General features: G+C 38.1%; 1 protein-coding gene across 4 annotated transcripts in view; it reads left to right on the plus strand.

Annotated features, from left to right (window-relative positions):
• USP32 (ubiquitin specific peptidase 32) overlaps positions 1–14,490 on the plus strand; it is a 76,464-nt gene that overhangs the window by 16,464 nt on the left and 45,510 nt on the right. For all 4 annotated transcript variants that reach the window (XM_084493585.1, XM_084493586.1, XM_084493587.1 and 1 more), the window contains exons 2-4: positions 4,617–4,744; positions 10,318–10,423; positions 10,987–11,105. In XM_084493585.1, the coding sequence (XP_084349711.1) occupies positions 4,617–4,744; positions 10,318–10,423; positions 10,987–11,105 (353 nt within the window). The remainder of the gene's footprint in view (positions 1–4,616; positions 4,745–10,317; positions 10,424–10,986; positions 11,106–14,490) is intronic.

Raw genomic sequence — 14,490 nt, forward strand, 5'->3', positions numbered from 1 at the left:
AAGGTTTTTTTTTGCTGTGTTGACTATCGTAAAGTTATTTTAGGAAGTCTTACATGTCCTGTTTTTCCCTGTCAGGCTGTGAAAGCAGCAGCAGTGTCTGTGTGTGTGCAGGGGATGGGGCTGCTCAATGGCCTGTTTGTAGGGACAGCTCCGTCCTGGTGAGGCTGCCTTTGGAAAAAGTAAGTCTGCTCAATGCAGGACCTTAAGTCAGTGGATGAAGTGAGGTTGTTAATTGTGTTTACATCTAAATGTTGGTTTAAAAATATCTCTGTGGTCTGTGATGCTTGCTGCTGCTCAGCCACCTTTTTATCTGTTGTGCGTTGTTTTTAACAGGCGCTGATTGAACACATTTGCAGAGTTCTTGAGCAAATGTTTGAATGCCTTTCTGTAAGCCTCTCAAGTCTTGAGTTGTGAAAGACAAGAGAAAATAGTCTTAAAACTCTTCCTTGTACTTCTTATTCTTTTTATTTCTCCCTTCCCCCACTCCACAAAAACTTAAATAAAAAAGTCTCCAGCGAATACACTGAAGTGCTATTAAAGGCTGCTGTGTGGAAGTGGAGGGCAGTGTTTGACATTGACCTCTTAATAATATCCATTTTACATACATAACACCTCTGACCTCGGTTGGACCGTCTATTCAGCATGGGATTTGTGCAACTGAGAGAGAAAAGAGAGCCTGCAGCCATGAGCACTCTCATTTTTATTACAGTAATAAATGTATTGCTTCTGGAAATCTTACCTTCATAATTCAAGACCTATTGTTATTTCTTCTCTACAGGCTATCATGTTCTACCTCTGTGTCAAATAATTGGAAGTTTTGTATTCATGTATTTTATTTGTCTTCCAGACTTAAAGTAACCATTGATAATATCTTTGCTTTCTACTCAGCTCTGTTTCAGTCGTACTTTCGTGTGCCTGGCTCTAAATGTATAATGAACTTGTTTTTGCAGAGCTTTGCAGATGATTGTAGATGGCCTGCATCAATCATTTTAATGTGTCCCAGGGAGGGAATGGAAATGATTATCTTTTCTGTAATTCCATGACCTGCTCTGTATTTTCTGCGTGCAAACAATAATATTAAGTGATCTCTAGCGCTAGCAGTTTGCTTTTGAGATGTAGCACGGAGTAGCAGTATCAATTTAGCATCTCCTATTAAATGGTGTGCTGGCAGTCCTTGCTGAAGATGCTAGCAGCGTTGGGTAACATTCATCTTCCCAGCCTTCCTTTGGCCAAGCCATCCAGCAACGGGACTCGAGGCATGTGTGGGTTTCGAGGCAGGTGGGTATGGGATGGACTCTGCAACTTGCCAGCACCGCCCAGGGAGATGCTTGCAGCAGGGGGGTGCTTGCACGGCCGTGACTCCCAGGGAGATGTGGCTTCCTTCCTCTGCTCAGGGCCATAAGGCGACACGCAGAACCTCACCGGAGCACTACGTGGTCTGCTCATGGGGCTGTTTGGTGCTTATTGCTTTGGTTTCTGTTAATACAGGTAAATTGTGTGATTATGAAAGCACAGGACTGACTGAAACAGCTTAATATTCTAGCCCATTACATATAGGCAGTTCACATTTATTGCATAAATAAAATTTTCTATTAAAACAGTTATTGGAAGTTTTAATTGGTTATGGGCTGTTGTATTTCTACATTGCCAGGATTAATATAATTAATGCTGGCAAAAAAGTAGTGCACAAGTGTATGCAAAACTGCATGTACTAAGAGGAAAAAAAAATCCTCCCCTAATACGAATGCAATAGGGCAAATGCTGCAGTTGGTTTTGACTGCTAGTGGAAGGAAACTGCAGCTCCAACTTGAAATATATTTTGCTAGTGTTAGGATTGCATTCATGAGAAAAAATAAATGAAATTTTGGGGTGGGAGGGGATTCTTGTTACCTTCTTTATCAGAAGGCTAAATACTGTGACTTTAATCAGAGCATAGTCCTACAGCTACATGGGCAAGTGGAAACACACCTAAAACACTTTTTTTTTTTTTTTACTACAACCTGCTATATTATGAAAAATTCTGAAATTGCTCTGGAGTTGTGTACTGTTGGTGTATTGCTTGAGGCCTCACTACCAAAAGGCCTGTTCAGTGTTTCTTGAGATAACTGAGAAGTCAGTGATAGATGTCCCAGAGAAAGTTTCTACAAAACTCCAGTTTTAATGAAATTCTAAGCTGTCACCAGTAACAGGAGGTATGGAAAGCCTTATTTTATTTAAACAAACAACCAACCCCAAGGCCTTAGTATTCAGGGGCACCAATATAGTATAAAATACGAGTAATTTTAATGAAGATTTTCTATGCAGCCAGGAAAGTAAACCTAAAATTTATATAGCCACGTTATATAAGAACATTGATAATGGCATGATGCTTTATTAAGTAGCTATGTTTGTTGTGTAGGCTTCAAACTTGATCTGGCAGTAAGCAATAATTAGGTTACTTGAAAGTCCACTATAATATGTGTAAAGCCGTAAGCATTTGCTTAGTTAAGGCTTTGTGTGTGTGTATGTGTGTATATATATATATTTTTTTTTCTTCTTTTCTTTTTGCTGAATGACCATAAAACAGGTTGGATTAACTGGTAAGGAGCTCAAAAAATAAAGGGAGAAGGACCAGGGAATACAAAGTCTGTCTGCATTAAGTGCGAGTGCACCTTCATGGAAGTGCTGCCAGGTTGTATCCAGGAGCTTTGTTTGCTTTACCTTGCTGCAGCACTGGAGCCGGGAGCTTCTCCCTCTCGTTTTGTCCCCCTAGAAACACGGCAGCTTTTGTTCCTAAAGATAACGTGGTGAGAGGCTGTGCGTAAGGGTGTGAGATGGGGCACAGGATCCTGCCCTGTGCTGTGGAGCACTTCTGGTAATTCCTTGCACAGGTTTGGGACAGAGCTGCTCCGCGAGGTTGTTTTTTTTTTTTGGCAGAATTGTTGTTTTGCTGTCCGTCTCCTCAATTCAGAAGAGGCCGGGGGTGTGGAGGGCATCACTTCAGGTTGTAAATAGCATATCGGGGAGTCTGCTTCCAATTAGGGAGGAAAGCCCTGGAAGAAGGCTTTAACTGGCATGCCTACCAAAGTGTTTGAGCATTCGTTAAAACATCATACTTGGAGAAATAAAGAAAATAAATGATTCCATGGACACAGTAATGTGAAATGGAGAAAGTCAAATACCATACATGCCAGGTAGCAGTAGTATACCAACCTTCTTTTCCCATGTAAGTAAAGTATGTTTATTTTCCTAAATCAAGATGTAATAGTAACTGTGGGTTAGGCTTGAGGCTTATTTCTTAGATCCTTGTTTGTTTGTTTTTTTGTTTTTTTTTTCTTTCCTGGTAAAAGGTACCCAGAATACCAAATAAAATTTGAGAAGAAACATGCCCCAAACTCTGTTTTTACACACTACCGTAAAGGCAAGACCCCACTCTGTTTCAGTGTCGATGGGGGTTAAAATGAAGGAGGAATGTTCAAACATAGTTTGCTTCTTACGGAAGGGTTTTCCTTTTGATGAATGAATTAATTGAAATGCGGACGTTTTGAAGGGAACTCTGGATTAAGTCCTGAAGCGCTCTGTTTTATTTTGGCTGGCAAAAAGCCGGACAAGCTTCTGGCTGTGTCGGAGTTGCCCCGTCTGGCTGGTTATATCAAGGGAAGGAAAATGCCTTGCTATAAATACAGCGCAGGGGCTGTCACGGGCAGCATCGCTGCATTGCCTTCGGGCTGCTAAATGCTCTTCTGCAGTACGTGGGAACCATTGTGGGATCCAGGCCGTGGCGTGTCATGCTCTGCAGCCTGATTTTGATGAAGTACTTGTTTTGTTCAGTGAGATACCTCTCAAGTATACAGCACGCTTGTGGACCTAGAGTCATTCTTTGCCTCGCTCAGAGCTGCTTAACCAGGTTGTTAGAAAGTCGCTTTGTGCTCGGAAAGTAGGAAGGCAGGGACTGCTTTTCAGGACAGTCATGCAAGTATAAAGGGCATCTTTTCAAACTTTCCACCTTTAGTTTGTGAAGATGTTTGAACGGGTTTTAGCTGGTAATCAGACTTTGACTGTGCAAGGAAGTCTTAGGTGGAGAACTACATTTAGTCCAAACTAGCACTGCTGTTCAATTCAGGCTTTGCTGTGCTATCTCGTAAGCCTGTAAATGGTGATTACTTATTTTTTCTACAGAAAGATAGACTGGTTGCTAGATGAGGCTGTTTGAAGCATGCTGCTGGAGGTGCTCTTCATAATATTCACTACAGTTGGTTACAGATCATTTCTCTGGCTTACATGCAACATAAAATTGATCATAAAGCTAGCTTATTTTCCTTCTGTGTGACAATAACGGTGCTTAATTTAGAACAAATTATAATACATTATTGTAGTCAAAGAAAACAGGCAGTGAACTGTTGCAGTAGTTGATGTTAACTTTAGTTCTACCCCAATTCTCTTTTTTTGGGGGCAGATTATTAGATCTCATTTTCCAGTAGTCGAATTTTTCCACTATCTGGGTGAGCTCATGCATTTAATTCGTCTGATCTTTTATTTTTACTATAAATATAACATGTACGGGATCGAGAGTCCTTGAGGTGTTACATTTCTATGACATCTTTATTGACCAAATCTTTTTTTTCCTCTTAATACAGTTACGGACATAGAGCTGAAGCGACTGAAAGATGCTTTCAAGAGAACTTGTGGACTCTCATACTATATGACCCAACAATGCTTCATCAGGGAAGTTCTTGGTGATGGAGTCCCTCCAAAAGTTGCTGAGGTAATCTATAAACTTTTCTGGAGAGATGTATGTGGTTGATACTCTATACCTTAGATGTGCACACACAGATATGCCTGTGCAGAAACAAGCAGATTTAATTTCTTTCCATTTTTCATCCAATATTACAGTGTGTGTTCTCTAAATGAAGGTAACGTTCCAGACTTGGATCATGGGCTGTCACTGATGTGTGCTTGATTGTGTCATTGCTTGAGACTCATCTAATAGGTGGCAAATGACTTCAAAGTAAATCTAGGTATCCAGATGTAGATTTGGGGAAGTGAAAAATTGGGAAGTTTTAACTCTCTCTATGAAACTATTATAGTAGAGGATTTTATTTACTGTGGAGCCGAGCATGCTGTTGGTTTCTCTGAGATTCCAGAGGCTTTTACTACGTTTTCTAAAGTGCAGATTAATCTTTACAAGCTCTCAGAAATAATTTTGTGTATTTTAAAGATATATAAATGAACTGGACGGTAACCAGAACCAAAATATGCTACATAAGTATAAATAATGTGTGTGTGTATATATATATATGTATGTATAAATACATGTGTATATATATAAAATAAAAATAGTGATACCATCCTGCACATGTGCTTTGAAAAAAAAAACAAAAAACAAAAAACACTTTTCATAGAGTTGTCTATATTTTGAGAGAGAAATTAAAATATTGTTCAGGGAAGAATAAGATTAGCCAGACCTTTCAAATGATATTTTGCTCCGTGTCATTTCTAATCACAGCTTCTATTTCTGGTATCTTCAGTGTTATTGACCTCACAGGCAGCGTGCAAGTCTCTCAGTTTTATTTAGGTAATGTGCATAGTGAGGTGTATGTTGCAAAAGGTTTAACACTGTATTAGAGGGTTTCTTTTTTCTAAGCTTAATGTTTTCTCTGTTCTTTTTAATTTTTTTCTCTAAGTATTGACAAAGAGGATATTACTTGCTTCTTCAGTATATTTGGCAGTTTTATTTTTATGTGTGTATTCAAGCACTTAACAGGAAATACTGTAATGTGTGTTAGCACTGTCAAATTGAATGAAAGTATGAGATTTCTTGTAGCTTAAGGCAAGTGTCTTCAGTACTAGATTTGGTATATTTTGTGTGAATACATTGTTAATAGAAAAAAATAAAATAAAAATCTTAAACGGTTCATTATTTTTTTGAAATAATATGAAATATTAAATATTCACATTGTGAATTAATTTGTACTTTCATATCCCTTTTATGCCAGTATTAATGGTGAAATTATTGATTTGGATGAGATAAATTTTCACAAATAGATACTTCGGGTTTTCAAATGTCTTCTGTTACCCTCTACTTTTCTTTTTTTTTAATCTACCCTTAAAGACACAATTTTGATCATAATTGTGTCTCTTAACATTGCAGTTCTACTGCAGTTCCTGGTTCCCATTTGGTGAAGTAAAGTTAGTGGAAAAATCATGACAGTTTCTGATGTGATTTCATCAGAAGTGGGATATAAGCATCTCAAAATTCCAGTACAAATTACTGTGCACTGAATTACTGTGTACTTCTAGCATTCGTATTTGGGCAATGCAATATTCACATCTCTGAGCTTGAATATTGAAAATCCGGACAAAACTTGGACTTGACTCCGCTCATATTGTAATGGCATTCTTTGTAACTCAGTGTGGAAAGGCAAGCACACTCATTAGACAGCTAAAGCCTTGTTCTGAGTTTTCAGCCTTTCAGTCATTGAAATGGATTATTTTTAGCCTGAGATTGCTGGGCTGTTTTCTCTGCATGCTTTGAGTAATGGTTTGTTGTATCTGAGGAGTGATAGACCTTCAGGAATTCATTAAATTAAAAACACTGATAGAGCAGGCATGCAAAAGAGGGAAATGAAGTCTGTAGAACTTCAATCAATTTACATGATCGTCATGCACACGAAACACTTAAATGTTCTGGGTGGTTATGTTCTGAAAGGATCTCTTAGAAAAATGGAATTGAAAATATTAATAAAATGAAACAGCATGGGCTGTGTCTGCATTGCTTTAACTGCAGGAAAGCCGGTCAAGGGCTGAGATGCATGAACACAGCAATTATTTTTAAATCTAGGGAAATAAGACATTTATGTTCTGCAGTTATAGGTACCTTGACAGAAAAAGTACTGTTCAGAGGAAGTAGAAAGAAGGAATGGTAATATCTCAAGCAAGCATTTTTAGTAGCTTTGTATGTTAGTCTTAGGAGAGGAAGAATGCTGAGAAGGACCTCCTAACTTTTTCCTGTGCAGTCCTGTCCATGACTAATTAGATTATACCTTTATCAGCTTAATTTAGAGGGAGTTGCATATCAACCTTCTTAAAAAAGAAATAAGCAGTGATTTTTTCTTGTTCATTTCTTCCTACATATATTATGATTGTGAGAAGCACCTGTGCTGGTTTTTCTCCAAATGTGACTGTAATGTAAGTAGAAGAGGGATGCTAATGAAGACACGAAGGACATGTAGGGGGAGCTGCCAAAAGAATGAGAATGGAGACTTCTCAAGGACTGAAAGAGAAGACAGGTCATAAGAATAGAATCAGAGAAGAATCCAGCAGGTTTTATACGCTAGAGAAAGGAGCCAAAATAATGCTTTGAACATCCTCTCCTACCCTTCCAACAGGCTTACTAGAAGCTGTGGGCACAGGGACACAAAATTGCTTCTTATTTTTGACAGTGCATTTTATTAGAAAAGGTTTTCCAAATAAAATTAATGTGAAAACTTGTGGGGCTGCTTCTTTAGAAATGTGAACTAATCCTGGTTGTATATTGTGTGCAACTTACTCAGTGTTTGTAAACTCTCACCAAAAAATGATTAAGTGACTGAGGTAAAGGTAATACCGGCTGCTGATTGTTCTACTTCAAAGGTGTGTTAGATACTAATACGTTGGATATTATCCACAGAATTCCTTTTTCTTAAATCTTGAACGATATGTTGTGTTAAGATAATACATAAATGTAATAGCTGGCATTCAAATGATACTGAAACGGAGATGCGCAAAGTTCAACTGAAGTGGGTGGAAAGTTCAGAGATGGATATGAATTTGAAATATGCTTTCAGATGGATGAAGAGAGGAGACAGCTGTGTTCAAGGTGATTTATGAAATAAGTGTGCTTTAAAAGTCTAAGAGCACAGAAAGGTGAAATTTGAGTGACAGAGAAGAATAAAAAAAAAAAAAAGATAATCTTTTAATCAATGTTGTGAAGGAAAAACAGTGATTTCTCTTTCATTTGGCTGTATTTACATATACATGTATATGGTCTTTGAAAGTCCTGTTAATCTGAAATGTAAGAATTCTCTCCCTTTTTATACTTAGTGTGCTTTCATGTTTTTTTCCTGCATCTGAAGGAGCTATATTAAGACTTAAGTACAGTATTCAGCAGAGCTAACTGCTTATTTAAAAAAAAAAAAAAGAAAAAAAAAGTAATGGCTCCAGTGTAATATAGAAGTAAATCACTTATGTATGCAGTGTAGCCCTGAAGGCATCTTGTGAAATCAGAATGATTAGAAGTAGAAAGTGTGGAATTCAGATCTCTGCCATGACATAGTCCGTGAAGCATACGCTGTGTCCAAACAGAGCACAAATTCAGTTTTAATAATTTGAACTCCTCAAGCATCTGCAAATGGATTAAACTTTACTAATAGAAGATGACCTGAGCGTGCTCTGGGTGGTTAGTGTGTGTGCGTGGGGCTGTCTTCCAGCAGAAGGAAATGGCAAGTTCTGCATAACATCCTCCATGGAATGAGATCCTTCTGTGCTTTTGAGTTCACTTAAATGTACCTGCCCTCAGACATCTTTAGATTTTGGGGAATTTTCAAAGCCTCGCTGTGGTCCTCTTGCACCTCCCTCACCAGTTCCCTCTGGCTTCTGTCAGCGTGTTTACCTGCTGCTCAGAAGGCTCTGGGAGGCGTTCACATTACCATCACGGTGATTTACAAGTACTTTAATACGAAACTATTTAAGTGATTCAGGAAGATTTTGCTTTCTCTGAAGCCTTTTTCCAGTGCTGAGTTGTTCAAGACAAAGTTGTTGGTAACAAAATTGGTTAAATTTTGCTTTCCCAGTCTAAAAGAGGCAAGTTCTGTTGAAGTATTTAGCTGATTTTTTGGCTTCCAGTTAGCGTAACCCATTTTGATGCTTGTCAGCTCCTGGGTAAACAGTTTCCTGGCACGTAGACCTGTGTGAGCGAGACGGAAATGTTTGTTGGTCTTGTTTTGGAAGACATGGCACTCACATTCTGCACAGGGATTTCAGTCTGTTAAAAATTGATTTTTCTCCTTAATACTCTTCATCATAACATGCTGTCTGGCTCCTTTAGAAGGCACAACTGATAATAGATTGCACTTGATTACACTGAATGCCCTACGTAGTTACGGTAGTAGTATATAGAAGTTCTTGTAATATTTGAAATGTGATTTATGTACTTTAATTCGTGCCAGTTTCATGGGCAGCTTCATTCTGGCTACTTACTGACAGCCTGAGGTCACCCACTTTGAGTGCACTGGATTAGTGAAACCTGGTAACAAAAATGGTTATTTCAAATCCAACGTGGTTCCCTGCCTGGTTTCACTCATAGTTGTGCTACATGAACGCTTATCCTACTATCATAGGCAGCGTGTCTGCAATCTTCTAATTAATACGAGAATTCATACTTTTATGTAGTCATTTTACTTTTTGATGAATTAGAGGTAGATTGTTTTGATGTTGTTGGGTAGATTCTCAGGATGTCACACATAAGACTGTTAGGGCCATGTACCTTTTTCTGGAACTGCTGGTAGTGTAGAAGAGAAGTGTCACTCCAATCACACATGTCATCCCTCACTTTCATTTTCTTGTCACTTGTGGGTGTAAATGTTTCCCGATGGTTATGGTGGATTTTAAAAACAAACAAACAAACCAACCTAAAATGTGTATTCGTTCTTTAGACTGGTGGATTTTGGTCTGTGTGTCCCAAAGGGTCATGGGCTCTTTTTTAGTCTTGGTTAAACTGGTTAAATTTAAAAGGTTAAAATGAATTGTGCAAACTCTTGTATTTTCAAAGATTTTTTTTTTTTAATAGAGGTTAGGAAGTCAGAAAAAAAAAAAAAGTTAAAAATGATGTTGCTTTTGCTGTTTAGAGATGTTTGGTTGTGGTTCATGTATTTAAAACCAACCAAAAGGCAGGGAAGGGATGCAGATGTAGCAGCCGTTACGACCTGTGGGTTTCATCCAGTGGTTTGCTAATGATTGGCTCTGCTCTGTTGGGTAATTCACAAAATAGTGAGTCTGCCTGCAGTAACGTGGAAGCCCCACTGACCTCTGAACTCTGCTGGGGCTCTTTGGCTAAGCTGCCGTATAACGAATAGTCTCAAGGCTTTACTGGAGAAAAATGAAGAAGCCAGAACATAATTACATGTATACATCCTGTTTGTAATCTTGTTTACTTAGTAAGTAATTCAGTAGCAAGCAAGGAAAATAGTATTTAAAATGTACACAGTATTTTTAGGGCCCTGGTGTAACTTGTTGCTGTTAGTTGTGATGTCTCTGTTCCTGCTCTTAATGTTTTGGTTTACTTCTGGTTTATTCTCTCAGGTTATCTACTGTTCGTTTGGAGGAATGTCCAAAGGGCTGCACTTCAATAACTTGATAGTTGGATTAGTTCTACTTACAAGAGGCAGAGAAGAAGAGAAAGCAAAATGTAAGTAATACAACTTTAAAAAGTAATAACAGTATCATGCATGTAGAATACACTTCTGTAAAGGAACCATAAATCATGCTGTATTAAGTCACCGTTGTTGTATGTAAGTGGGAATACATTTGCCAATAAAGATAGTATATTTTTAGACATTTTTAGCTGCATATTTTGAAATTCAATATATTTCAGTTTTCTATACCTAACAAAGTGAAATATTTGATAAATTCTCATGTTTGTGGATGTTAGGATCCTACAGAAAGACTGCTGAGTACTGTATGTAGGCAGAGAAAGGAGGACAGTGCTGGTATTTTTCAAAACAAACTAAAGCATCTGCCTACTGACTTCTGTTGTTTTGTCTTTCTTGTTAATCTGACTTGATAGTATTTATTTTTTTTTGATTAGTGGGCAGTGGTGAAAGAAAATATTTCTTGATCTAAACCCTATTAAGCTATACTGTGATTGAATCAAATTATTGCACTGCTTTTGGCATTCTTAGCCAGTTTTAAACCTAGTATTTGGAAAAATGTAACTACGGTAGTTGTTTAAATATTTTTCTTCTTCCTCAGACATTTTCAGTCTCTTCTCTAATGAATCTGGGAGTTATGTTGTTCGTGAAGAGATGGAGAAGATGCTGCAGGTGGTTGATGGAAAAGTGCCAGAATCTCTCAAGAAATGTTTTTCTGAGGTACATTTTGTACAAGTTTTATCTTCACAAAAAAAAGTGAATATTACATTAGGCAGTTTTTCTTCTGCTGTATAAATTCATGTGGATGTGTGGCAATAAATTAACATTGGTTAAAGAGAGGAAAGGTTCATAATGTTTTTTTTAATCTTATAATATTACATGTGATTTGCATTGATGTAAGTAGCAGTTTGGTATGTGCAGGCATTCTCCATGCTATTTTACTTGCTGTGCTAGTTTGAAAGATACCATTTCCAAAAGGTAGTCATGTAATCAAGTAAATTTAAGTATGAATATTGCCAGTGGAATTTCATTGATTAGTGTGGATATTTTGTTGCAGTTGGGAAAGAAATCTAGAACACTGATCTGAGAGAGGAAAAAAAATCTGCCCCTTGGATTTAAAAAAAGAAAAAAAGAAAAAAAAAAAAAAAAAAGAAAGGCCTACCAGCAGTGGTTGCTTAAAATAATAGTATTAGAATATTACCGCTGTCTCACTGTGCCTGCCAGGAGCTACACCATTTATTTATGCATTAGGTTGTTTGAGAGATGTAATCTTTTTGAAGCTTGTTCAAGTCCTCCCCTAAAACAGGCTGTTGTTACTTATAGATATTCACAGATACTTCCTAGGCCCTAGTCATCCTACTGAACTGTCAGGTTTGTTTGATTTGGTTGTTTCCTTTTAGTTATTGACCAGCAAAATCTAGTTGTCATTATACGTTCTGCTGAAAAACTGGTTGAGGAGAAGCTTTATTTGTGGATTTCAGATTACTTAATTTCCTTACAAATTCTTGTACTGTGTTTGCGATAACTTTGGTGTGCTTGTTACCAGCATTGGCAGAGGCAAACCCTCTTAATCTGGCAGTGGTGTCATGTTGGCTTTGTGGGCAACAATTACATTCGTTCTTGCCTGGGATCATAAATCATATGTATACTGCGGTCCAGTTTCTGGAGCTGACCACTTCGATATTTCCTACTTATAATTCCCCATCAATATGGTGTGATGAATTATACCCTAAAAGTTAATTGCATACTGTCCAAGAAATCTAGAAATACTTTATGAAGATCTTGCAGGGAAAGAAGTATCCATCTGGCTTGATACCGTTTTCCTGTTCAAGAAAATGCTCTATATCGATTTTCTTTTAAAAGGAAAATAGTGTAATAACCCACTCAGCAGGATTTACTGGCCTGTTAATCATACTAGGTCATTGCTGAAGAGCGAGAAAGTTTAATGTTCCTGCTGTGGGTCTGCCTTCCTGCCGTATGGCAGATGAGTTTATGCTTTCCAGGATGATGTTTATAGGTACTTTCATTCTTCCCTTCAGAATTACTGCATGTGCTCATCTAAAAATAAGAGCTTTGAAGCATATCTATGTTTTCCTCATCCTTGCTTTTGGAAAAAAAAAAAAAAAAAAGGAAAGAAATTCAGTGATATCTGCATTGCTCTAGTTGTTGAGTTCCATGATGGCTCAGCTGTAAACCTTACATGCCTCAAATGCGTTTTTTCCAAAGCTTTTTCCTCTCCCGTGTCTTGTTGCTCTAATCAATTAGAACGACACAGGAGTCTTGGTGAAACATGGCACAGCTCTTGCTCCATTTACAGACAGCAGTGGAAAAAAAAGTAGTAGGAAAGTAGAGTGGAAGAGGTAGAAAGAAAATGATCTTCAGTCTGATTCAAACTGCTAAAGAAATTTGAAAAACAAAACAAAAAATCACCATGTTGTGGGCTGCATTTTCCTCCTCTGTTTGACAGCAAATCTGCTTTTGCTTAAGCAAGTGGTTCCGTAATCAGCTAAATCCTGCAAAATCCAAGTTGTTGACTTACCCTTTTCCTGGCAGTTGTTCATCCCCCTACCCTTGTGCTGGCTCAGGTAATTTTATGCTGCCTTGATGAGGTGGATTGAGAAACTGATCTGGCTGAGAAGTAACCCCTTTTTCTGTAGCTACTGCGACTGCTGTTGCAAAAGAAAAGGCTTGGTGCCTGTAGGAGGAAGGTTAGGATCCCTGCTGTCGGTCAGTCCTGTGGATATGTACTGATTAAACAGATGATGGAATAGCAATGTAGCATCCTGACTTCCTTGAATCATTGTCATGTGGAAGTCTATGACAGTGCCTGTAAGTGTTGGGGTATTTCTTTGTTCCCCTCCTCTAAATCCTGCGGATAAATTTGCTGTCTATTCTGCTATCAAGTTCAGTTCAGTTCAAGGCGGTTGAGTAGCACAGCACTCAGGTTTTCCAGCAGAGAAGCAAATGAAATATGTTCCTAAGTTGTACCTTTCTTCTGTGTTAAGGTTAGAGAATCTTTCTCCTCTATGAATTACCAACAAAGATTGCCACTCTTCACTCCTTACAATTTTTTTCAGTCTTCTGTGATAGTTCCATTTATTTCTGACATGCTTAGGTTGACTTTTGTACTAGATTTGTTATACAGGGAAGTGCAGGTAAAATTCCCCAAAGCGATGCAGGGCTGTAAAGCTAGCAACAAGCACATTTTTCCCCCTGTTTATTAGTAAAAGGAGAGTCAGAAGGCGATTTGATCACGATATCTGCATGCGTTTATAGGAGAAAAATCTAACACTAATGTGGGGAAGAGAGGCATAAAAAGAGCCGCTATCTGGAATCCAAAATAATCCATTACAACTGGAATACGAAGCAAATGATTTAGCAGCAATGGTGATTAACATTTTTCTTCAATTGGCGTTTGCGGATAGTCCACGCCCTGGTGCAAATTGTTGGATGCTGTAGAGGTGTAATTCAGTGAAGCTTAATGGCCTGTGATATTAGGGAAGTTTAACTAGTCAATGGCTTGAAACCTCTTCCAGTTTCCAGACCTCTGTTTATTTACCATGGAGATTAGGGCCTCCATATAATGAGTTTGTCTACTGATAATAGGTTTGCATTTATTGTAGTTAGTTTTCTAGGCAGTGAAGAAATAAGTCTGCTGATCCCTATGGCTTCATACCCACAGCTTGAAAACCATTCAGCTAAATGGTTTAAACAGCCTCTTCAGCAGTTAAACTCTGTGAATCCGTAGCTTTTACATATTCCTGAAGAGGCAGTTCCATGAGACATCCAGCAAGAGAAACCTGAGTTAGGAGATGCTGTGAATGTCATGTTTACCTGCATGCTGCAAGGTGTTCTTTGGTCACCAGCAGCATATTTTCTTATGCTGCCGCAGTGATTTCTCATACTGTTAGTTATTCACAAATCTAATTATGCTAGGTGTTTGTGTGCTTGCACAGATGTAACACAATGCTTATGATTTTATAGCACCTGTTAGTCAGCACGAAAGAGCTTTTATCTGTCATAACAACTTCAAATTCATAAAAATAACCCCTGTTGTTCTGAGTTGTAAGAAACCATTTTTCTTCTAATCCCCATAACCTGAGGT

Source organism: Aythya ferina (assembly GCF_964211825.1).
Source record: "Aythya ferina genome assembly, chromosome: 19".
Classification (NCBI taxonomy): domain Eukaryota; kingdom Metazoa; phylum Chordata; class Aves; order Anseriformes; family Anatidae; genus Aythya; species Aythya ferina.